Below are 26,059 nucleotides of genomic sequence, written 5' to 3'. Positions count from 1 at the left end.
AGTAGCCTCTTACAAACAGTATTTTCCAAATCCTCAGAGTGCACAGGCACTTGCTTCTTTGAAAGGGGGATATTAAAGTTAAGATCCTCTTTTTCTGAGCTGTAGAGATGAGAGAAGTCTGTATTTGTCTCCTTGTCAAAAACCACACCTCATATCAGAGGCTAGTGCAAGGGCTAGATGCAGCCATGGTCTTGCACAGAGGCCAAAAGTGAGGCCATACATTGCTATGGACCCTTGGGCTCTCCTTACTCCTCTACCAGTATATCCAGCCCTGTATTCTGTCATGCCCATGACTTCAGTTTCACACAGGACTCAGTTTTTGTGAGCTTCAAGGCTCAGACTGAAGCAGCTGTCCTTGGCTACATCTCCAGCTACCCCTTGCACAGCAGAGGTTTGCATTAAGAATGAACCTCATCTCTTTGCGCTCTCCTGCCACCTCCTCCCTATGACAAACTATAACATTGGCTGTAATCAGATACTGGAAACTTCTGCTGTGTCCAAGGGTCAAGAAGTAGGTGCTACAGCAACTTGAATCTTTTTTGGCCCAACTAGAGCACAAATTAGAGTGGCTCTAAGGCTGTCTCCCCCTCAGCCATGCTTAGCACTGTGCAGAACTCTCGTCAGGGCCAAAACAAGGGAGGGATCTGAAAGGTGCCAGCTCCCTATATACCCAAACTCCCCCACACTCCTTTCCCAGGGCAGCACTCAGGAACAGGGGATAGAGCTTGCCAGCAACAGGACCAGCAGGAGGAGGTGGTGACTGGAAGCAAGACATCTGGTCTCAAACTTCTATGTAATTAGGTGTCTCTGGAGTGGCATCATGGGTCACCTCCCACCCTTGGCCTCCTCAAGGCAGGCATGTGCAGCATCAGGAGAGGACTTACCCTTCAGTAAAGGGAAAGCCTGTGAGAAGAGAGGGAGGCTGTCTTCAGCTAGTCTATAAATAATCATCATTTCTATAAACATCTGTCAGAATTGGGAGGAACAGGAGGCTCTGCCAAGGACCAGCCCATAATCAAAGCATTCTGGCAAATACTGAGATGGCAGTGGCTGTGTGGGCTGTCTCCGTGTACAGTATACAAATATTTACTGTAGATTTGCCTGTTGCGGTAACTACTCTTTCCTAGCAACTTTCTGCACCAGCTCTTGTACAGTTTTATCCTCTCACAGTCTGGCTGAGCAAGTTGTGGGCTTTTTTTGTTTGGTTATTGTTTTTTTTTTTTTTGGGGGGGGGGGGGGAGGGCTACCACCTAATGCCATCATTTGAATGAAGAACTACACTGAGCCACGGGGCTCCCTAAATGTTATTGGCCATGAGCCCACAGCTTGCTTCACACAAAGCAGGCACATTGAAGCCACCTTCCCTTGGAGGCCCGGCCCTGCAGGCTCCAGCATGGAGTAGTCCAGCTTGAGGAGAAGGGTTATGGGGTACTGTTGTCTTTGCTGATTCTGTCTCTAGCTGCAAGCTTCACATTAAGAGAGAACCCCTAAGTGTAGGAGTGCTTTGCAATCAGATATGCTAGTCATCTATAGATCACTGTTTTTATCCCCAGAGAGAGAGGAACATCTGGGACCTCACCAAAGCAGGGTAAGGACCTGGACAATATCAACTTTGGAATATTGCAGGCTGAAGAACCATATGCAGAAGGAACTGTCATCTTTGAGTGACAGAAAGACATGTCAGGGTAGAAATAGATGTAACCAGGTGTCCCTAGGGGAACAGTCATTGGCTGACACTGATTGTTTGCCTGCAGAAGGATCTTTGGCTCAAATTATTTTTTAGTGATGTAAAAGAGAAACATGCAACTTGGAACAAGCCAGGTTTTGTGACAGGTTCTGGGAAGCTGCAGTGAAGATATCAGCTTTGACTCTGACGACAGGATGTCCTGACAGGTCAGGAAATGGCTATGCAAGCAAGGGAAGAGACTCCTCACAGCCAAAGTGAGCTGCTTTGTTTCTCTGCATGAAATATTGCTAAACTTAAATTACCTCTTTCTCCCTGCCAGATAGAATCGTACACAGCAGATCCCCTGGTCTGCCACGGTGGCATGAAGGTCTCCTTTGTCATCCAGCTGATGAACGCCATTGCCAGAATTGAGCGAGCTCTGCCCAAGCTGACTCTGCCCATCCTGGTGCTGCACGGCTCTTCTGACAAGCTCTGTGATATCAGAGGGTCCTATTTACTGATGGACACGGTGCAGAGTCAAGACAAAACACTCAAGGTTATCTTGCTTTCTTGCTTTTTATGGAATTGTACTGTTAGGATTGGCCGGAGCACCAGTCACTGTGAGGGGTAGGGAATGTGCTTAGCTCCCTTCAGAGATGTAAGCAGTACTGAGGGAAAGCAGGACTGTATAAAGCTGGACTGTCCTGGTATGTCAACATAGTCGTTAAGCAGAGGCCCAAACCTTCTCTCAAGGAATCTTGGCCAATATCCACGTTATAATAAGTAACAGGGCTAAGCTTGCTTCTTGCCTTTTAAGGTTGACAAGGCCATTAGGGGTGAGAATTCAGCTGAACTCCCTTTGGAGCAGGGGGTTGTGGGTGACCTGAATACCTGATCCTGTTGGTAGCTGTGTACTTAGAGATCTCTGTGACATGAAGCAACTTGGCATGTCCATAGAGCAAGGCTCATAACCAAGTGAAGTGCTGACCTTCAACAGCTTTTCTGGACAATACCAACTGTGTTAGCACCAACCTTACCTCATGCCCCAGTGCATGAAGGTGCAGGGAGGCCTTTCCAAAGCCCAGCACAACAAAAGCCCCTTCACATCTGCTCATTTCAAGGGAGCCACAGCTGATTAACCAATTGTTATCACGTGAATGAGCCTGAAAGAGAGACAGGGAGACCAAGGGAAAGCTTTTGTCATCAGAAAAATAACTGGATAGGCTAGCCATGAAAGAAGTAAAATTACACAAGGCATGATGGGAACATCCCCCATTGTCCTTTAAACTCCAAGGGCATGATGAGGATTTCCTGCTTCTTATTGGGATAAGAAACAGGAAAGCTTACTAAAGGGCAGCAGAGTGCTTGGTCATGCACAAGTGTCAAGCTCCAATGCCAATGTCCTCTCTAGCACCATGAATGCTAAGTGCAGCAAAGAAGAAGAAACAGTACACACAAAAAATGGGAGGGAGCTAAAAGGTTGGCAGATGTCAGGGATATAAAATGGAGACGGGATCAAATCCTGAAGGAGCCATTTACCATGAGGACCTAACTGTGGAAAGGGGATCAGAAATAGGAGGAAAAAATATTTCCATTTACTTCTATTACCTATAAACTACTATTTACCTACTAAATTACCTATTACCTACACACTGTCCCAGGCAGCTTGCCAAAGTGACTAGTTTGAGGTGCTCAGCTGAGGACATGTGTAATCTGTCTACGTGAGCTGCTGCGAGCTCATGGCTCCACTGAATCCAGTCCTTTCCCTGGGGTGTAAAAGACCTCAGCTCATGAACTACCACAAAAAGCAGAAAGTGTAGAGACATATGATGTCCTGTCCTTCCTCACTACCCCCTTTGTGCTTGTTTTCCACCCCTAGAAAAGAATCTTAAAGAAAAACAACATCTGCCTCGAGCACAATCCAGAACAGGTTCCATCAACAGAGAACCTTAGAGTTCAGGTGGGATCCCTTTATGAAGTGGTGTGGGCCAAAGCTCAAGGAAGCTCTTTGATTTCATAACCTGCCACGTCTAGGAAAAAATCTGACTAGATGTGAGCAGGATATGTTGGGTCTGCGAGTTCTAACAAGATGTGGCTGAAGGTTGCTTTGTTCATTGGGAATTTTTTCTGCTGTAGTAATCTTTATTCTCTTTTTGGTTGCAGGTGTATGAGGAAGCCTACCATGCCCTCCACAGAGAGCTGCCTGAGGTCACTACCTCGGTCTTCACAGAAATACTAACGTGGATTGGTCAGAAGGTCTCAGCAGCTGGGGAAACCAGCCATACTTAAGAGCAATTATTTTTGCAACTCTTACTGGGTTTTTCTGTGGACAGATGCTATTCCTAATAGACATCTCTCTGAAAAAGATCTAACACAGAGAGACTCTTGGGATATTGTACCATGCACAGCATGAGGGAGGGTGGGGGGGAGAGGCACAAGGTGGAGCATTTTTTGCTCATGTAAATGGCCATTGCCCTAATCTCAGAAAGAATTTATAGCTATGGGAGCAGCCATTAAAGCTTTCCAGGTTGGGTAGTTTTATTAAACAGCCCCTTATCCACTGAGCCTCCTCTATCACTTCCCCTCTCTGTTTTTGCTGAGGTGCCAGGATTGTATTTATACTGCAATAATTTTGGTATGTTAAACAGGTCCTTATCTTCCATTTTATGGTTTTGATTCCAGGTATGTACAGTCCTATCCCTCTTCCCACCATCCAGTACCTTAAAAGTCCTGGCCCTTAGAGGAGAATGCTTGCTGGGTAATGAAGAGAGGCTGAAAGGCAGAACCGATGGGGGGTGGGAATAGACTTATGCTTGAAAGCAAAAGGCTGGTTTTCAAGGTCAGACCCCTTTGGATACTACCTTTATTAGCAGGTCAGACTCAAGGGAAAAGAATAAACAGTGTGTTTTCTCCTCCCACCCTAACTCCTCTGTGAGTTTGCACTCTGGGAAAGCATGTTGAACAGCTTTCTAATTTTCATCATCAGAACAGAATCCCAGAGGGGAAAAGGATGAATGTAGAATCAAACTCACTTCACACATTCAAAAACTGTGCTATTCCCAGTGCCACCCCCCCATCTCCTCTGCAAGATGAACTACTCTGTAAATATTCCTAGGGGCTGCTTTCTTCCTTTCTTTCTAATTTTTTGGATTAATTACTTGTGCTACTGAAACTAAAGAAGCAAGGTCAGAGTTTTAAGAGAATATAGTAATATAATATATGATGTATATAGAGGTGGCAGGGAACTGGGAAATAAATGGGAGGAGGATCTAAAGGAGTTAATTGTTCCTTCTCTTGGCAAGGAATAACGTTGTCCTACCAGGAACCAGTTCTCTCACCATAACTTTACAGTCATAATCTGTTGTTTTCCTTCATCAGTTGGAAAATGTCCCGAAAAAAATGCTACAGAGAAGCGCAAAGCATCTGGTGGGTGGGGAGTAACAGTGGGTGTCCTCATGGTCCATCAGTTTAATAGGAGACCCAAAGCATGAATAGAAATCCTGTCCAAGCACTACCCTTTCTCCTCTGAAGGAGCACAGCTACCTCTGGCAGGATCAGCACGGGGTTGAGCTCACCCTTCTGCACAAGGTGGGGAGCGAAAGGCAGAGTAAAGGGTACAATCACCTGTCCAACCCGAGTCTTGCTGCCCTGCGGGTATTCAGGGGCACTGGTGCACAAGCTGCTTTGGAGCACCGTGAGCTGATCCAGTGGTGCAGACGAGCCAAATGCTGGAGCTGACTGAGCGTCCAGTGACCGTGGGGCTAAAGGAAAGACCGAAGACCCTGTTGCAGAGCAAAGGCATTGTATCAATACAGCAAAAGCAGCGTAGCGATCACAACACGGCTGTGCTGGCGAATTTACCCAAAAGGTGGCCCTAATTATTATACACCTCTTGGCATTAGCCAAAGGGAAGGAGTTAATTTGCAAGAAGAGGGAGCCACTAAATGCTCCATGAGAGAAACTGGAGTATCTCCCACAGTGACAAAACAAGACCCGTTTCTTGCCCTGGTAGCAGTGGAAGCAGTGGTAGCAGTTCTGGCACAGTTCAGGAAAGGGACCTCTGTGCAGTAACAGTCAGAATCAGGCCAGGCCCCGTGCAGCCCCGCCAGCGGTGAGGTACCAGTGATGCGAGGACGTGTGCTATGCCCTGAGGACCTAGTCAGGAAAGCTCTTTTATACAGGTTGGTGCAGGCCTTTCTACACTTGTATTTTCCTGCCTCCGAGGAGAAGGACGAGCTGTAGTTCTCCTAGCACTGTGCGCTTTTGATTAAAATGTTATTCTGATGCAATCTAGCACTGTCCCCAACCCCTGCTGAACCTGCAGCGACACTTGCTAGGGGAATGAGGAGACGATGCACAGGCTGCCTGCTCTGTGTCTGCCCACAGACTGGCTTGCTCTAACTTGTTTTCACTGAGCAAGGGCCCTCCTTGCCAGATACTGCTGGGGAAAGACAGCAAGTGTGGAAAGATTTCAGTGGTGATAAACCTCACCTGCTTCTTCAGCTGGAACAGGAATCAAGCAGGCATGATGCAGCCGAGCCAGGTGTTTTGGGGTAGTAGCAAGATGACAACTTAAAGGTGATATTTTTCAAAAGCACTTTTCCTGAGGAAGTCAGTAGGAGCAGATCAGTGCCCACATCCTTTAAATCCCTTCACAAACTGACAAGCACTTTGTAGGAGAGAGGGAAGCGACCCTCCAGCAGGAGGGTCGGGGCCGTCTGCTCCCTCCAGTGTGGCCTCAGGCAGAGGAAGGTCTGCAATCCGTGCCTTTGCTGCAGCACATCCTTTCACCACGGAGCATCTGCAGCTCAGAAGGAACAAAAGCAAACCAGTTATGTCAGTCTAGGGGAGACTTGTCCCTCCATCTAGCTAAGCTCAGCAATGCTATGTGGCCTGAGGAAGCTGCATTTGAAAAATCAGATTAACAAACAAAAACACCCCCAAACCCCTGGCAGGGCAGAAGTTGCTGCCACCCTTGGCCAGTTTTCTGAAGAGCTGTCTTTTGAGGCAATCAACACAGGGAAGCTTACCTGAAGAAAAGCCAGCGGCTTTCTGCCTGCTACCTGCTTGCTGCCTCTGCCCATATACACCTCCAGATTTTCAGGTGGTGGGAATCACTGTGGAAGCAACAAGCCAGGAGCAGATCAACCTGGGCCACCTGAAATGCTGATTTCCAGCAGCTGTGGTTCTCAGCCAGCGTGGTCAGGACAGTTGCTGAGCCCTTACACAGCGTGTAAGCTGCTTTATGTTGACCCAGTCAGGTTGCACCAGGCCCTGGAGGAACGCTTCCTGTATTGACCGGGCTAGCAATGAGCAGAGCTGCTGCCAAGGGAAACGTAATTAAACTCTATTTTCAAATGGCAGGTACCATTTGTAGGGAAGAGCACAGCTGGCCTCGTGCATGTTGCTGGCTGGAGACGCCCCAGAGGCTGGGCTGCCTTTGGGAATAGGTGATGTTTGCGACTGAGCAATAGTAACGTGTAACTGCTGTAGATACCACCACCTGTAGCACTGAGACACCGTTCCTCCAGACCTACACGAGACATTTTCTATTTAGCCTGGTCTTTTTATACCACTTACCCTAGCACACTGCCAGCACAAACCCATTGAGATCACACTTATTTTTCCAAGTAATTTCTGAGCTTGTCTTTGTTCCACTGTGTTCCAGTTCAATAAAATGCATACATATATATATATATATATATATATAAACATATATACATACACATGTATTTTCAATGGGAAAAAATGTACAAGTTTAGGATTCTTAAAGGAATACAATGTATATTGCAACTAATAATAAAGTTATGTTTTCTGAACAGATCGTGGTTGAGGGCATCGTTCACAACTGCTGTCTCTCTGGAGCAGGAGCAGGGTAAGGCAGAGAGAGATTAAATTGCTGTTGAGCTTGCAGAGGAGGGCTCCGGAGCCCCCGGTGCCGCCGCACGGCGTGGCCGGCGCGCTGCCCGGCTGCCGCTCGCGGAGGCCTGCCGTTCCCTTTCTGCCTCGAGGTCGGCTTTCCAGAGGCTGGATTAGCTTGGAGCATTGCAGTAAACGTTGCTATGTGGCACGGGAAGGGAGGCGGATTTGCTCACATCCAGCTACAGCCGCTCGGTTCTGCTACGGCCGGTGCACTAGGAGGGCTGGGGACGCTGCCCGCGCGGGGACGCGGGGGGCCCCGAGTGCTCCCCCGGCCCAGGCAGCGCAGCGCTGGAGCTGGGGCAGGAGCCTGCAGTACCAGACAAGCTTGACCTTCTTCCCACGGTTTTACAAGCCCGTTAAAATATTGTTTCAGTCCTGAAACATGCCTAATTCAAACAGGAAGCATCTGCAACGTGACCAGGAGCAGCAGCGGTTTAAAGGCTGCCTTCGCCCCCCGCTGCAGCTCCGCAGAGGGCCGGCAGCGCGCCTGGCCTCTCCCGGCGCCCGCAGGCGGTTCCCAGGCGCTGGGGGCCGACGTTAACAGCCCTCGGCTAGCCAAAGCTGAGGGCTCGGTGCTCCTGGGGTGCCCGACGAACCCCCCACGCCAAGGGAGACCTGCAGCTTCCCCGGCAGGTTCCTGTGCCACCACCACCGCGGTCGGTCCTGGCTGCAGGTGGCCTTTCTGTTTCCAGCCTGTGCTTCGAGCCCTCTCCCGCGAGGCTGCAGGATGCTGCTGCTTTTTGCCCCTTTCTTCAGCCCCCCCCAGTTCGGATCTTTGCCAGAAGCTGCTATCTGGAGCCGGCTCGTTCTCTCCGGGCAGTCCTCAGCCAGTGAGTCGTCCATCTTCTCCTCGTCACCCTGTGCTGGCGCTGTCTGGGCCTCGTTCTCGTACTGCAAGGGGGCATCAGCCGACGGTAAAGCAGGAACCAGAGGAACTGTAACGCGCTTGTCAACCGGCAGCTCGGCAGGGACGCTCCTGCCCCAGCTCCGGGCAGGGAGACGGGGGCAGCCCTCCGCACGCACGGGCTGGCTCTCTAGCTGCTCTGCTAACACTGGCAAAGCATCCCAAGGTCACGGCTCAGCAGTGTGGCTTTGCTGGCCTCCAGGACCCCATAACTGCGCGGGGGAGCTGCTCCAGTCGCAAGCCATGGCGCGAGCTGGCCGAGGAGCCGGAGCTCAGCCACTGCCAAGGGGAGCAGAAGGGCCACGTGCTGCTGCCACCAGGCAGCCAGAGCCCGTTGGCACCGCGGGCTGTGCCGGCGGCCAGTTTCCCTTGCTTTGGGCGAGGCGGGGGTGTTTTGTTTTCCAGCAGATGTTTGCTCTTTTTGTCTGTAAGCACCAGAAGTCTCCCTTTTGCTCCGAAACAGTGCTGTTCTCCAAGCTTATCAGGCAGCGCTGGTCTCTTCTAATGCTGCAGCCAATTTTCTCCACCTGACAGGGAAGCTGCTGTTCACCTTCCTGCTAGCTTCCTCACAGCAGGATAATTAAACTAAACAGCCACATCCACGAGCAAACACCTCTAATCCCGCGGGCCCCTCCAGGTGTGATCCCGGCGCCTGCGGCACGGCACGGAGCCGCCCATGTCCCCCGCAGCGGCTCCGCGGGTGGCAGAGACGCTGCCGCAGGACCCAGGCACACCCGGGAAGTTCTTCTGGGTCTGGAAATATTCCGGGCATTCAGATGGAAAAAAAAATTCCTAAGAGATTAATTAAGAGTTTGGATGGATTGCGTGATATGCATGAAACGCGTGGTAACGTCTAATTAAAAGAAACTTGGCGTGGAAATCCACGCGGCCTGGTGGGAGAGTGGAGGAGAGGGGAAAGACGTGCAGCACGGAAAACGCTTGTGCAAGCTCTCAAGAGAAGACCAGAACGGCAGCAGCAAGGCGAGGGCAGCTTGGGCGCAAGGGGGAGCAGCGGGACGGTTGCTGCCCCCGTTGAAGAAGGGGCCACGAACGCAGGCGAGCAGAGCTCTGCCGGGCTACGGCCTATCCTGCCACGAGCCAGAGCGCCAGGAGAAGCCGGCGCTTCCCAGCTTTCCAAGGACAGCAGCCTCCATCCCACGGTCGTGTCTTCATTTAGATGGAAAACGTGCCACGGTGCCCCTCCAGAGCAGGTCGCGGCACCACCTTGCTCACGCGATTCATCACTATCACATCCTTGGGCGAGCGGTAGCGGGACAACCCTGACCAGCAAAGGAGCGGCGGGGTAAGGGAAGGAAAAGGGGGGGGGGGCTGGTTTCTTACAGGGATTTTAACGACATCTCAACACGACGCAGAGCGGCTCGGACTCTTCCACGGGAAAGCTACGTGAAGATAGCGCGGTTTTCTTTGGAAGCACCCCCCGCGCACAACCCAGATGCCGTGAAGGGACACGTCCAGCCTCGCGGCCTCTCCGCAGGCCCGACCTTTTCCGAAGGCTGCCCCTGCTCCGGACTTGCCCCCCTTCCCAGCACGCCGTGCCCCAGGGCCTCACATTTTTCCGTACCAGCAACCAGAGCAGGGAGCAAAACAAACCTTCAGGGACGAGGTATGAGAAAACCAACGTGAGAGCCTGAGCCTGGAGGGAGCAGGTCTGGAGCAGGTCTTGCTCCCCAGTGCCGCTCTCCCGTCGCGCGTGCCCTGCCGGTACCAGGAGGGGAGAGGGGAGAGGGGAGCTCTCGCACTCTTTTCTCAGAGCTTATTTTGGGAACCGAGCAGCCAGACCCTCGGGACCTAGGCTAACTCTTTGCCTGGTACCGATTCCCTTCCAAAGCTTTCAGTCTCCTGAAATGCCCTTCAAACCTTGCTGTGAACTTGTGGGCTTATAAAGTTCACTGCCCCGAAGAGAAAGGCCCACGCACATCTCTCCGCCTTTCCCCAAAGCTGGTCTCACTTGAACTTCATGGCTGCGGCCTGACTCGGGGATCTGCAAGCCCATATCCGCGCCCTCGCGTGGCTGCTGGCCCCTAAGAGATTTTCTCCCTTCCTGCAGAATTTGCCTGTTATTGCCTGTAACCCACCTCTGATTTCCAAACTGTTTTTTTTTAAATAACTGCTACAGAAAGGACCAGCTGCCCACCCCGAAACATGTGCCCCGTGTATCTCGCCAAGACTGCCAGGCGCAGCCTGCCCATGGCGGCTGCTGTACGGAGCCACGGACAAACGCGTTGCTGTTTTGGGCTACATTCACTGTCTTTCTCCTACACCATTGCACAAGGATCAGCAAAAGCGACACAGCCTGCAGGAACCTGCTGCTCTCCCAGCAGCTCGTGGGCCACCCGCTAAGCTCGGTGCTGGCGCAGCTGCAGGACCTAGTAGGAGACATCTCCACCAGAGGAGCCATTTAACCCTGGAAACGGAGTTCACTCCGCTGTTCACTTAGCACATCTTCGAGGCAGGCAGCAGCATCAGCAGCGAGACAGCTCCTCATGAGAAACAGGGCCCTGCTATGAGAAACAGTTTGCCCCTGTGGTCTCTATTATCTTAATAAATCTGTTATGTCAAATCTGGTTAGCTCAGAAGCTAAGAGAAAAACCTGCTCTTCTGGCACGTGTGACCCCCTGCAAGCAGAGGACTAAAGCCATGGCTCTGCCTTTGCTTTTCATCAACAGCACTAGCTAGACTTGCTCATCCCTAACAAAAGGGCATGAACGGACCAAATCCAGCTCCCCAAATCGCAACGGGCTTTGCCAGGGTACCTGTAGCAACAGAGAAGAAAAATCCGAGTCACCCAGAGCAGAGCAACCTGCCAACACAGGCTGACTGCGAGCTCTTAGGTAGGAAGGTGCCGTCTCTGCAGTTTGACCATGACTGTACCAACCTGAACAGCCTAAGAATCTTGAAGATACCTTTTACTCCAGGCTCTTGCAGCACAACACTCCTTGTAAGCACTGTTTGCCTAGTCCCAAAAGCCTGATCATTGCTTGAAGTTTTCCCAGCCAGGTCCCTCCCTTCAGCAGCATTAGTAACGCAGATGCTATTGCTCTTCTCTCCCAGAAACACTGGAAGTTCCTATGCAGAGCTTCAGGGATGCACTTTGCTCCCCGCTCCCTGGGCCCCAGCCACACTCCAAAGTCACCAGGAGCTGCATGGGGGCAGCTTGATCGTTGCTGTTTGCCATGGAGATTGTTGCAGCCACCCAGACACATGAGATGGCAGAAGACAGAATAAGCTTCTGTGTTTTCAGGGAGGAGATGAAGGACTGCCTAGACTCTTCAGTGCACTTGAGCTTTCAGAAACATGCTTCAGCAGCTCCATGAATGTGTAGATAAGCACAGGAAGTGCTTTCCATGGAGGCTAAGCAATCCCCACCCTTGGATTTAACGAACAGAATAAACTAGCCAGTAATGACAGAGGCACAGACAACACCAGCACAGGGTGACAAGAGGAGAAGATGGACAACTCATCTGCTGAGGACTGCCCAGAGCAATTTTTTCAAGATAAAAATCACCTCCCTGACACACCATCACAGTGTTTATCAAGGCTGTGCCATGGTGCTGCTAATGAAAAACACTTCTAAGAGAAAGGATTCAATAAAAACCACAGTACCTTACTCCCAAACAGGCCAGCAAGGGAGCGAAGCAGTCACGTTTTCCTCACTGCTTGAAGCAGGACGATGCAGAGCCAGCCATCTGCTTGGGTGCAGGAAAACAAACTGAAGGAACCCACCAAGTTCTTCCAGAAATAAAGCCACCCTGACGTCAGCTGCTAATAAATAGGCCACAGCAGAAATAGATATAGTGAAATATATAGCTTTTTATTGCTGCACACATGCTTGCACATTTCTTTTTATATATATATATTGTTGCTCTGATAAACTTTACAATCTCCTTAATTCAACAGGTGGCTGGTAGTAAATAAAAAGGACAGAGGCAACAGAACACAAAAAGGACACTGGCAACAAGAAAAAAAATCCTTAGTTTTTTTTTTTTATCTTGTGATAAAATTATTTGCAATGTGAATAAAGTAAATTCATATCTATGTTATGACCCGGCTCATCTTATTAGGAGCCTGCCTGCATGCTGACCATCTGCTTACGCATGCTTTTTCATAGCCCTGTTTTGCCAAAAGGAGGGGGGTTAAAAGACCCCGAGTAATTGGGCAATCTGGTGGTGTTCACAGATGCGACCACTAAGTGCACGCAGACGGATGAGGCGTTTGCTTGGCAGCCCGCGTGCAACTGTGCTACCAGGGGGTGCAAATCAAAAGGCCACACTGACCTTTCACTGCACTCGTATAACTGCAGCCCCGCTTGCTCCATGCTTAAGGATGCGGGAATGGAATTAAGAGCAGTCATATGGAGAAAACGCTTCTCCAAATCACCGCCCCTGCTCTGCCTCCTCCTTGCTTTGCCTGCTACCAGTGTCCACATTGCTTCAGGAGCTGAGGTGTCTGCAGAGAAAAACATCAGCACGTTCCTCAGTGATCCCATTTCTGCATCTCGTTCAGCACAAGCAGAAGGCAAAGGCCACGCTCAGTTCTCTGGTGGCTCCACCGGAGCCTCGTGCAGAGCTGTCACAACCCTGATGCTGTGGAAAGCCAACTACCGAGATGTCAGATAGGGAATTTACACAGGAAGAGCAGAGGGGATGCGATAAACTAAACATCCTGCTTATGTTTATTGTCATCTTCAGCAACAAAGGGAGGAAAAACATTGGTGAACTGTACTAGCTGGGTCAAGCTATGAGTTGTTTCCAAAGCACACTAAACACCCCTCTTTCCCTAAAATATATGGAACTTCATATTAAAGCTTTACTGAGCTGCTTTTATCAGTTCAAGTTGTGTTGAGCGCTCTGGCTGTTGTGTCAAAGCTGCTCTGAGCTTGGAGATGCACATGGAGGTGAAGAGATTTGTATATCCCACAAATTGCATAACAAATACAGCTCCTTTCCACATCACCACCCCAAACAGAAGAACCTCCCCTGCTGCTCCCTGCTCTCATACAGGGACACAAACCTGCACGGACACATTCCTTTACCCACCCTAAAATGGCTGCAGAAAGCAAACCACAGGGACTCCTTTTATTTCTACACAAGCATTTTGAAACAGAAGCAAGGCAGACACTGCCTGAAGAGCCATGCAGCCATCACCCCCTACCCTAAAGGGACTTGTCCTGCAAGAGAAACCAGTTAAAAACAGATGACAAATTGCACAAGCACCCAGGGTCCAGTTTGGCAATGCACCTCCTTCCTGCCCTGCCATGTCTGTCCCAAAGCTCCCTGCCCGTGCAGCTCAATCCTGGCACACTGTTGCTGGAGTCCAGCTTCTCTAGAGTGCATTACCCAACCACCACCGAGCAGCTTCTCTGCAGCCTGCCCCAGCCTGCCCACGTAAGAGCACACAACTTCAAAGCCGTGCCAGGTCTGGGCAGTGCGCTGAGCACGGCAGTGTGTTCTCACATGCTGGGGGAGAGTGTGTTTTTCGCCACATGGGATTAGCAGGGAAAGGCAGCCCATCCTGCCCGCACCTCCACATCTCTAACAAGTCTTTGTCCAGACCAGTCCCTTACCCATGCAAGCACTCCCCTGCAGCTGTAGGGGGGCCAGGCCCCTTTGACAGAGTTATTTTAAGCTCTTGCCTCATAAAGTGACCAAAGTGACAATCAGCATCCACCAGTAATGGCAGCCCACTGTTCATGCAAGATCCCCCCTGTACTTCACACAACCCCTTTTCTCCCTCCCAACTCGCAGCACGGCAGAGTGTGCTTTGCCCTCTCCATGCCCTAGAGGCTCCAGACCTTCGCAACTCGCTGTGCTGGGGATGAACAGCTCCGAGGGCAGCGAAGCAGGCTTTGCGCACGGGTATCGGCTGCTGATTGGCGCCAAGGAGAAAGAACATCATTACCCTCATTAGGAGTCCAGGGAGACGAAGAGATAACGCGACCTACTGCAGAACACAGATTCAAAAACATTCATTAGCACAAACAGTGAATTTCCTGGAGAACAATAAAGCTACAAGGCTCAAGGCTGAGCCAAGCCAGAAGGTCAGAGAGTGGGACAGCTGCCCTGCAACAGGCCCAAAAGGCCCCTCTCCCCCGACCCACCAGCATAAGTGAGTTTTGCTCTCCAACAACAGACCAAGAGAAAGGAAAAGTGCCTATTCCAAGAAGGTGCTCCTTGTCCTGCTAGGACAAAAACGGGAACTTCACCCTTTTAATGCATCGAAAGCTATTGCCTTCTAGAACAGGTCTCTGGTCTCCACCACACTCCCAAAGATTTGTGTTCAGAAAGCAAAGCTTTTAATTTCTGAAGTTGTGCATCTCACACAGTACAAGGAAAACATCGTATCTTTGCTATGCTCCTGATTGAAAATAATCGTCCATCTGCCAGAACTCAGATATTTTAAAACCTGAGTTTTGCCACTCCCCTGAGCGTGCAAATCTAAATGCCAACACTTCGAGGCAACAAAAAGCTAGGGAAGACCTGGAAATCATTTTGGCATTTTTCACCTATGAACTAGAATAGCAGGTGAAAACAGCTCTTTCCAAACAGTCAAGTGATCCTGTGTCCCTGTCAGGGAAGCACTGCCCACCTTTGCCAATCTTATAACGCTGACAGTGAAAGAAAAAACAGCTCCTTTCTAAGGTACTTATTTGGAGAGTTTAATCCAGTTTTCCTCCTCTGCTAGTGGCAATGTAACAAATACCCTGGTGCGACCCAGTTTCAGAAGTGTGTGACTGGACAACAGAACAGGACGGGTCCTTACGCGAGGCAGTAGCAAGTTCCCCACAGCAGCTCCCTTGCCCTCAATGACCCACAGTCTCCTGTCTGCACTGTACTGTACAAGCAGCAGCTACTGAACTGGGCTGTGCTTTAGGAGCTATTTCTGGAAGGAGAAACAAAATCAAAATAAAACCAAACACAAACCAGACATGCAAGTGTCCAGACATAAATAAATTAAAAAGAAACCATGCCTGGAAGTGGATGGGAAGGAGGACAAGGGAGGGGAAAAGGGACATTCAGAGACTCAGATGTTCCTGCAGTCTGAGTCAAATCACTGTAGAGGGTTACGCAGGCTGCATATGACAGGCAAGGTTTGCACACATCAGCACTCGAGCCCTATACTGGCCAGAAGGTTTTCCAGAGCTTCAAGTTTCTGGTTGGCTTCCTCGATGGCACTGTAAGTCTGCACATTGCTGGTGATGTGGAAGCGGATGTCGTCGACCAAGGGAATGGAGTCAGTCTCCTGCCGTTCCTCCACAGCCTCCGCATTCTCCTTCACAGCGGTCACAAACTCCTCCAACTCCACCAGCTGGATGGGATGGACAAGATAAACATTAGCAAGACCAGAGGGCAGACAACAGGATAATGGGCTCAGCGACTGTTGAGCCAGCAGGAGGAGATAGGAATGCTAAGGCTACGTGGAGACCCAAATCTTCCTGAGCATTCTACAGACACCATTTGGAGACATGCCTGTAGATGCAAACGTACCATTGAGTGCACATGCAGTCCTGCCATTCATCTGAAGGAGGCAATAAAATTCCAACAATAAATGGTCATGACTGTGAGGAACCTGTACCCCACACAGTACACTCGAATATTCATTAACCAAGTATTCATAGCTCTGGTACCAGGACACCACAAATATACATAAAATTCCCTCAAGAAAGGCTCCCCAGCAAGAGCCAGCAGCAGGAGCCAAGAGAAGCTGCCAGGCACCTTTAGGCAGTGTCTTGCCACAGGCAAGGCAGAGGGTGCATGTGCCCAACTGAGGACCAGGAACCACAAATACTACTCTGCCCATCATGGCTCTCAGCCCCATCACCGACAGCCAGTCAGTAGATCACAGCTGCTCTGTTCCATGTCCAGCCTGACAAAATCACTTCACCCATAAATGATTTTGTATTGAGTTCTCCAGGAACATGCGGCATGCTGAAGGGTGAGAGGCAGCTTCTGTCTGTCCATGCTATCAAACTGTGTCTGGGCATAGCAGGCTGCTGACCCCCAGCCTATACTACAAGTCTCTGCCAAAACCTCTCCCCTGTTGCCAGCATCAGTGCATCTCCACAAGACACTGCAGCTATTGATATTTTAACAGTTGGGTTGGCTCCATTTGTGTCAATGCCCCTAGGAAGGCACATTTACAGTGCTGGGCCCAATGACTCCTGTTCAGGCTAGAGGAGAATGAAAAGCAAACATTTAAGCAAAGTCATAGCTTGCCCCATTTCTACTTATGATATTCATTCTGCTTTTGAACCAAAATCCCTTTTCAGAAGCCAGGTCTGGGTCCATGCTGATCTGTCTATCATCTCCCAATTGTACATGAGCAAGAGAACAGTCTCCAAATTACTTCCTTCGTGGTTTTCACAAGCCAGAAAGAATTGCACATCTTTCAATTTGCAGGTGAAAAGTGCTGCTTTCCCATGTGTGCTGTACAAGTCATTTATGAGACACCCGTATAGGTATAAAAATACCCCACAGTCTAGCCTGTCCTTCTGTATAGTGACTTTCTCCTTGAGTCCTGAAACTCCTAGCTATAATCAGACTCATGATAACGCTTAAATTGAGCCTCATAAATGAAATTTCAGTGTTAGATTTGTTACTTCTGGCTGGTCAACAGCCAAGTTTCCTTGTGGAAACCTCTGTTAGATTTGTCATCCTGCAGGAGGGTGAAGATCACCTTGGTTACTCCTTTCTATAGCATTATGCTAGGAAGATCCTCAGTAGGCTACAGACAAACATCGACGTGCTTCCAACACAGAGCTGCCCTGCACACCCCAGTTCTCTGGGCTGCAGCTGGTGTATTTGAGCAACACTGTAGTTGCTCCAGTCATGGTAGCTGAAAGCTCAGCACAGCCATCTGCCCACAGAACTTACAGTACCTTTTGGGCAGGTTTTGCAGCACACAGTCCATGAGGTCATGCTACATGGCCAGCAACATCGAGGTTACTGCAGTGATGTCAGGTACCACCACACTCCTTGTTCTGAGCCCTAACCTGACGTGTGCTTTCCTATTCTTATAGCTCTTTTTCAGGAAGCACTTCAAACCAGAGATGGCAACTATTTATTAAGGAGCAAAGTACAGCTATAAAACCTAGTTTTTAATCTATGGCTCATTATGCAGCCAAATTTATGGGCACATATGGCCCTTTTCTGCTACCTTCTCAATGATCTTTGCCATGTACTCTGTGCACTGGTCCTCCAGACGAGTCAGCTGGAACAGCTTTGCGATCCGCCAGATGCTGACAACGTTGTCCTCGTCGAGGATCTGTGCCAAGGTCCTGCCGCACAGGCGCTTGAGTCCAGGCAGCAGGTACATGTCTGCCACACATAGCACATCGTAGGCGTTCTCTGGTGACAGCTGGCAATGGAAAGAGGGGAATTACCATCTTGTCCTACAGACTCCACTTGCCACTGGCAAACTACTGCCTTCTCTTACATATTAGCAGAGATTTCCTGAACTGGTATTGCCTATTAGAGGGCAAGTGCTAATCATAACCCTATATCAGGAGCTCAGACTTTCAGGGTTAGGTCTTCCACTCAGTCACTGTAATGGTGGGCAGAAGTTTGAAATGCTGCAGTCTGCTCCTCGCAAAGCAAGATGTTTGCCATCCTGTAACTCTCTCCTCTAGCCAAGCACACAGCAATACTGAACACTGAAGTGCAGCTGCAGGCTGTGCAGGCTGTCCAGGTGGCTTTTGCCAGAGGAACTTAAAGCCTGTTCTAGATGGGGAAAAGAAAAAGGCTGACAAAGAGCACCTTTGCCTCCACTAGACCTTTATCTCTTTACCTCCCACTTTGTACTGCTGGACTCACATTTTGGAGAGAAAAAGAAAACACAACAAGACAATCCCCCAACACACACCCTACAACACACTATTCTCTTAAGATCAGCCAACCCATCCTCCTGCCCCCGCTGTCATTTCCATGTACTTTGGGAACTCCAGGTATTATCAAATCAGAGACCTGACAAGCCCAAACCAGCCCATGCAGGACTACAAGAAGCGGTTACCAGTGTCCCAGTTCACTTGATGGAGGAAGCTCAACTGGCAAAGAAACTCTGCACCACAGTGAAAGATCACCAGGGTAGCAAACATCCATTGACAAAAACTCACTGGGCAAGCTTATACATACCACAGCCTTCTTGCAGAGACAAGCATTGCAGAGATCTCAGATTAAGAAACATGCAGGAAAAGGACAGCAGCCCCTCTTTTCTACTTCAAACACAGCTCCCAAAGAATTAGTAACAATCTCAAGCAGTTACAGTCAGAACCAAGACTCCTGCAAAACATCTCAGTATCTAAAGTAGAAGGTCAAATCTAGCCTTAAGGCACAAGGGGCCTTCAAGATAAGGAATATTTTCACATCTGTATCAAAGCTGGATGGACCACATAGAAGGAACAAATCCAGTGACATAGGGATATATCCAAGGACAGAAAATTGCACCCCAAGTAAACTTTGAGGGGCTTTGAATAGGCATTCAAACTGGGCTAAACTCAGGTACCCAATGTTCAAGTTTACACTGTTGTCCATGGCGCATTTTCAGACTCTTGAGCTAGATAATCATTCCCCCATTTCCCTCTTGGGTACTTTTGTTCCTTGCAAGTGATCTGATAATAAGAAATACTGTAGGTAATACAGGTGACACCACTGCCAGCTTCACTCAATCTCTTCCCCTTGGCTGGGCAGATCCTATTTTAGTCAGCTATCTGCGTCACTAACCTGGAACTGGAGTCTCTTTCCACACAGTTCTGTTCCTGCTAATGTGAAGTGCAAAGAGTGCAGTTACCCACTTGCAACTCAACAGTGAATCTGACAGCATACCCTGGCTTTGGAGGAGGCCAGATCACTAACACCTACAGACTGAGCCACACAGGTCTAGAGTGAGGAACCGTAACTCTGGTGCCATGTGGCCCATCACCCTGATGACCATTCAGCAGCAACACTGCTGTACACATCTACACATGTGGTTTCCCATTCTGACAACTGCACAAGCCAATTATTTCTTCCCCTACAGCTGTCCACATCGGTGTTTGCTGAGACTACTTGGAGCAAATGTCACAGCAGTATAATACCCTGCAACAGCTGTGCAGAAGGATGCAAGATGTGTTAGAGACAAGCCACAAATGCTATAGTGTCACAGTGGTATAACAAAGCTCTTGGGGTTATTAATCAAGTGCTGCTTTGTCCTTTCATAATGCTCTAGGAACCTCATAAGCTGGAGGCGTTCAAGTCAGTGGTTTTTATGGCAGCAGATCCCAACTGTTTCGATAAAGGGCAGACCTGGCAAACATTTCTCTGAAAGCTCCCCTTGAGCCCACACAAGTGTTCTTGGAGCCTCTCCTGTCCTCTGCACATGCTCTTCATCCTGGCTACAAGGACTGTCACTGCTACAAGGCAGAGAGAGATATTTAAATCTTTTGCAAAAAAGCAAGTGGAATTGGGAATGCTGAAACTTGGCTGGCTAAACCCAAAGGGGAGAAAGAATACTCCACATAAGAATATAGCTCCAATTCCACATGTCTGTTTTCTTCAATATTTTTTCCAGGCAGCTTCTCAAAACAGATGAACTCTGCACAGAAGTTTGCCTGCGGCTCGGTCTGATATCCAGGCTAGTTTCTACGGTGGCACTGTTCTCCATAGGAAACACACGAGCAAGTTCTTTTCCATTCCTACATGTTTTTGGTGGTCCATCCTCCTGCTCTGAGCTGTGCTCTCAATTGCCAAATAAGGACAGCCTAGGCATCCTTTGGAGAGGAATGGCTGCTTGGGTAGCATCCCTCCTGCAAGCCGTCATGAGATGCGCAGGCAGACTGGAGAGGTGCATGGTGACAGGGTTACACTGCAGTGTTGCCACAACAGTCTGGAGGGTCCTCACAACCTAACATGCTTCCCTCCCTCTCTGCCTGCCCTTTCAGAGAGTGGCTGAATAGAGTGCAAACAGGTGAAGCATTCACTCTCTCAAATACCAACAGCAGTCCTGCTCTTGCTGCCTGCTGAATCTATCTCCCTACTGTGCACTGCCTGCTGCTGCCTGGGGTGGAACAGGTCAGCAGAAACAAGGCCACAGCTGTGTGCGCTCTCTGTGTGCAGCACCCAACCCAGAGCACTAATGCTCCTTGGCAGAAGTGACACTGGCAGGTGCAGAAGTGTTCCTGTTCACTGCCCCAATGCCAGAATATGCCCGTGCATCTTGTAGCTAAACTTGTGGAAAATATTTGCTCCAAAACCAAAGCAGGAAGCTGCTTGAACATTGAGATCTGCTGCACCTTCCTTTATGCTGCAAACTGGGTGAGTTGAGGTAATTTTGTTGCTGCTTGTGATACTGAGCACAGCAGGGCTCTGATCTCCCAGTGGGACCTCTGCCTACCCCAGCAATAAATAACAGTGGCAATAATGACTTACTACAAATGGAAAAAAGTGTTGTGATGCCAAGAGTAAATAAGTAGGAATCTCTTTAACACTTCCACATCTCCAAATGTGTTCAAGCTGCCATCTAGTGGCAGATGCTCACCCTCCAGAGAGCCCATGCAGGTGAAATCTGCAAATCCTGGCACTGTATTGGGCCAACATATAACATGCAAACCAATTTCCAAGCTTTTGTCATGGGATGAAAAACTAGGATTTGGATTCCCTAATGTCACATACACAAACTAGATCCCTACTGGCTAACAGCAAGTTCCCATATATAGGTTCCTAAGATAACTGAGTAGCCTGAATAGTGCAGTGGAATTTAAGAAATCATCTCCAGCATGCTGCAGGAGGACACTGCTGTGAACACCTCCAGAATAAGACAGTAAAGGAGGAAGGGCTCCCATGGCTGGCCTCACCTCTGTGTCATCGCTATAGATGTAGTAGAGGACTCTGATGAAAATGTCTTCTGTAATGTTGTGGAGAGTCACCACAGGGATGCTGGGCTGTGTCTGCAACTCCTCACTCTCACAGAAATGGTCTTCAAGGAGGGCTTTGAAATAATCACTGCGACCACAAAAAAATGCCTGCAGAGGAAGAAAGGTGAAAACACTAGTACCTCTTCCCACGGCTCCAAGCCGGACAGAGCTAACCAACCAACAGTCAGAGCAAAGGTATTTCTGAAGTTCTGACTACATAATTCTGACTCTCCCTGTTTTGAAGCTGCATCTGCAATCTCTGAGACAGCTTTTTCTCATTTTTCCTGCCATGCCTTACTTTTGAACATACCTACCCTGCATTAGTAAGCTTAAAGGATTCAAAATTAGCATTGAAGTAGGGCAAAAAGGCTGAGTGGGAACTCTCAAAATCCATTCCTATTGCTGTTGACTTGCAAATCAAATATTGCCCTCTCCAAACACTGCACTCACAAACCAAAAGTAGGAGGTTTTGCAGTGGCGAATGCTGTAGCTCAAATCACTAATCCATCTCCTCATCTCTGCAAGAAAGGCCGGGTTGGCTGTTTCGTTAAGTGCTTCAGATACAGTCTCCAGCTGCAGTAAGACTGCTGGTTTTCCAGCTAATGAGGCAATACTGCTTCTGCAGGGTGAATCCAGCACTGGGTGAGTGGGAGACCCAGGCAGACTCAGGGCAACGAGCAGGGAGGAATGAAGCATAGCACAAGCACATACCTTATGGCACAGGAAGTTATAGTCTGCCACCCGGAAACACACATCAGAACAACTGTTGAAGTTGTCGGTGCTGTCAAATGGCAACTCCCCAAAACCAACCTGGGAAGAGAAATCGGAAAACCCTGCCTTTAACAACCATAGTACAAGTACCCTCAGTCCGGACTTCTCAGTTTGGCCCTAGGTTTAGACTTCTTAGTCTTCCCAGACCCAACCACCCATCTGTTCCCTCAGAGCACCAGGGATGCTGCAAACACAGGTCAAGGACTGGATTCCTAACACTCCTGACAGAAATCTTCCTGATACGATTTGGCTTTTTCCTTTGTGCAGAAGCATCTGGAAGTTTCCAGACACCTCTGGAAAGCATTTCTGCACCTTCTAGGAAGGCTAATAACTGAGGACAGGTGAAGTTTATTTCATGTAGTGGGCACCAGAAGCACACTGCAGCTGAGGACTGGCATGTTACTGTGTAGCTGTACAGGTGGATGAGGTAGTGTGTAGATTACACAGATGTATACACCAACTTGAAGTGATTTGGCTACAATTACTGCCTTACTCAAATAATGCAACATTTCCAAAGCACATTTTAAATTTCTCATTTGATTTGCAGCCAAAGATAGTGTTGTTGCAGTATTAATACTCTAGTGAATTATTTTAACACCAACGCACCTCCTCCCAGTCCTACATGGCAACAAAGACAGCATAAAAAAATCCATTGGCCTTCTGTTATTTTAAACTGATAATTTCAAATATTTTCACTTTCACCTTATTCTATGTACAAGATAATTCAGATGTGAAAAAAGTTTATATTCACAGACATGTAACCAGCAAGATTAATCTCTGGAAATAGATGTTTCCTCTGGTTCATGTTTCCCAGATGCATGTCCCTGAGCCACTTGGGATGAGGAGCTTATTACTACCGCCTTTCATCCAGGATGGTTACATCCCAAGTCTGCACCGGGGAAAACCCCTGACCAACGATAAAAACCTCTCTTCTAATCACAGACTAAGCAAACTACTTATTTCCAACATGCCTGCCTCCACCCTAATTCAGGAAATTCGCTTCCAGGTTTACTGAGGACCCAGGTAACTCCCCCTCCCAAACTAAACAACGACACAGCCTGGGATACGTTGCCCGATGCTCGCAGCCGAGCTCAGTCTGTATGCAGCAGAGTTTCTCTCACGCAACATGCTCTAGGACGTGGCAAGGTACCAAGCTGGCAAAGGCCCACAACACCTCTGAACACTGCAGTCTGGCACCATTTGCCCAGCTCTGTGTCTGTCCACAGCAACCTCTGGCACCTTCTGGGTCCTAATTACAGGAAAGCTAGGCCCAGTGACATGCAAATTGTGCACGTGACTGTCACGCTAATGCTATCTCCCCATAGTGTCTCTCCCCTATGGGTCCTTTCTTACATGCCCACTGGGGAAGTCCTCTCCCAGAAGATGTAGCAATTCAGGGAACTTTCCCCACCTCTTCGTTCCCCAGCTCCCAACCTGACCTACTACCACTGCTTTTTATACAGCTGTAACACGAAAGGCCCCTCCAGCATCAAAGATGACATTCAGTTGCCCATCTGCAGATTCCCCACGCTGCTGTTTTGCTACAATCTAGACTATGTTTCTAGGCAATGAAGAAACCCCAGCCTGGGATCTGCAGGCACATTCTCTGCAGCATCCCGTTATAAAAGCTAGTAGCCATGACCCAACTGCCTGCTCCCTTTGTCCTGCTGTTATCCCCACCCTACGCTCTTAGGTTGAGACATAACCACCCCAACTTGTACATGCTTCCCTTCTTTGCTCCCCTTTTGTTCCCCAAACATAGATCTTTAAGAGGCATAAGGGGTAAACCATACTTCTGGGATGAACATAGAGTTTTACTTGGCTCAGAGTTTGTCTCCTGAATTACAAAATCCTACTGGCTCAGTTTCCTGCTTCTAGCTTTGGCTGGTCCCACTCTGATGCTGATGGTTACGAGGTCATGTCCAAATCCTACTACAAAAGCAGGTCCATGTCTTTGTCTCACCTATTCAGCATGAAGTGGCTGTGTAGAGTTTTCCGTTTTACATCTCTACTTTTTCTACTCTCCTCCCTTGTCAAACTTGAGAAATTTCCTCTCCCTTTCAGGTTTCTACAGGGTTTCCCTGTAAAAAATTTTGGTCTGTTTTCCACCCCTCATTCAGGCAACCTCTCTAGCACACCCCTGTCTAGGCAAAGCACAATTGCCAAAATTAAGTATATTGCCTAAGAAACACAAAACAGTCTAATCTACAAAATGCAAACACAGTCACAAGAAGGCATTCACCATACAGAAATATTCCTAACACATATCTAAAATCAGACAGCTTGAACATACACAAGATCTTACAGCCATCACATGTGGAGCACCACGTCTTTGCTGCTAAGAATTTACTATTAATGCTTAAACAGAAGCGTTGTTGGAGGCAACAACATGCAAAACAAAGCAGTAGCAACAATTTGTACCTTGACCAGGAGACTATCCCAGCATGAAGATTTACTTGTAAATAATTTACAACATAAAATACAGGGGTTAGTGACCCAGGAGGAGATTATCAGCCTATAATCAGATGCAACTGGATCAGACAAAATCCTGGAAACTGCACATAGTTCAAGTAATGTGCCTGTGCCAAACAGGCTAAGCAAAGCACAGGAATAACTGCCAAGGAGAAATCACCTTGCACTAGTGCAGAGACGGACAAGGTGGTACCCATCAAATTTCTTCCATTCTCTTCTTTTTATGCAATATAGAATTTAGCTTTATCCCAAAGGCGACAAATGGTCACAATTTTTGCAGCAGCACTAAATGTCAATACAGGTGAAAAGAATGGTATTTATTTCATGGAAGATTCTGATCCTCCTATGTCTTACTTCATTTTGGTTTGGAAAATAAGATTTCAGTTAAAAGGGAATGAAAAACTAGCTACTAGAAAGCAATGTGTCTGCAGTCTCATATACAGGAAGCCATTGAGTCTCTGATCCATAGGTCACCCAGCAGACAGTGGGAAACCACATGGTTTTTAACAGTTGTCTGGCTTATGATGGAGCTTCACTGATGAAGAAGCTGTTGCAGTCAGAAAGATTTTGGCCATTTCTAGTTTGAAATAAAACAGAGACAATAACCACGCTTTTAAAAACATACAAGGAAAAAGAAAAGACTTCCAAGTACAAATAGGAACGAAAAACTAGATAGAAAAATTATAAACATGAAACAAGTTCAAAGAATAGATAGTTCTTCTCTTTAGAAGCTAATAATGAACTGTGATTGAATATCAAAGACATCAAATTTTAATCACTGTTCTAATCACAGTTCGTTACTGAACTGTGAAATTGAGATACATACAGTTTCTTGCATCACTCTAATATCAAAACCATTACATGTATATTACTTGTTTAGAGTGATATACATCCAATTTCGTTTTATACAGCCTTATATGACATGCAGCAGTTCCAAACATTTCTTCTCAAGTTCTGATCATTACCCTGAAATGCCTTCAGGAAATGCTGGCATTTATCCAGAGGCTGGATACTAATTTTCTTTTGCATAGGCTGGAAAACATGTGAATGTTTCTCTCAAGAATGCGGTGTTTGTACATGACTGTTCAGTTGTCCCTGACATTTTAGGTTAAATGATTTATATATTATTCCTTGCACAGTATGGTATTAAAATCCATAAGAATGAAAACATGAGATTCTTCTGTCTCAAGACAAATATTCCCAGTCCACAGAATTTAGCAGTTTGCAAACATTAAGAGGAGATATGAATGGGAACAGGATGATGATCTTTGTTTCACATATTCTTTGTAAATTAACAAAAAAAAAAAAAAAAAGAAAAGAAAAAAGAAAAGAAAAAGAAGAAAGAAAAAAGGTGCAAGATAGAAGAAAAACATGGGAATCTTTTAGAATTAATCAGGCTCAGACAAAGCACCCACATCAG

General features: G+C 48.1%; 2 protein-coding genes across 5 annotated transcripts in view; one reads left to right on the top strand and one right to left on the bottom strand.

Annotated features, from left to right (window-relative positions):
• MGLL (monoglyceride lipase) overlaps window positions 1-7,487 on the top strand; it is a 68,395-nt gene extending 60,908 nt beyond the window's left edge. For all 4 annotated transcript variants that reach the window (XM_062585982.1, XM_062585981.1, XM_062585980.1 and 1 more), the window contains 2 exons: window positions 2,007-2,222; window positions 3,830-7,487. In XM_062585982.1, coding sequence (XP_062441966.1) covers window positions 2,007-2,222; window positions 3,830-3,955 — 342 coding nt within the window. In that variant the 3' untranslated portion in view covers window positions 3,956-7,487. The remainder of the gene's footprint in view (window positions 1-2,006; window positions 2,223-3,829) is intronic.
• Window positions 7,488-12,303: 4,816 nt separating this feature from the next.
• ABTB1 (ankyrin repeat and BTB domain containing 1) overlaps window positions 12,304-26,059 on the bottom strand; it is a 30,009-nt gene continuing 16,253 nt past the window's right edge. Inside the window, exons 9-12 of the mRNA XM_062585590.1 lie at window positions 22,108-22,206; window positions 21,337-21,504; window positions 17,667-17,867; window positions 12,304-15,818 (exon numbers count right to left, since the gene is read on the bottom strand). Coding sequence (XP_062441574.1) covers window positions 15,612-15,818; window positions 17,667-17,867; window positions 21,337-21,504; window positions 22,108-22,206 — 675 coding nt within the window. The 3' untranslated portion in view covers window positions 12,304-15,611. The remainder of the gene's footprint in view (window positions 15,819-17,666; window positions 17,868-21,336; window positions 21,505-22,107; window positions 22,207-26,059) is intronic.

This window comes from Rhea pennata, chromosome 12 (genome assembly GCF_028389875.1).
Source record: "Rhea pennata isolate bPtePen1 chromosome 12, bPtePen1.pri, whole genome shotgun sequence".
Lineage (NCBI taxonomy): Eukaryota > Metazoa > Chordata > Aves > Rheiformes > Rheidae > Rhea > Rhea pennata.
This window is presented reverse-complemented; position numbering and strand designations above follow the sequence as displayed.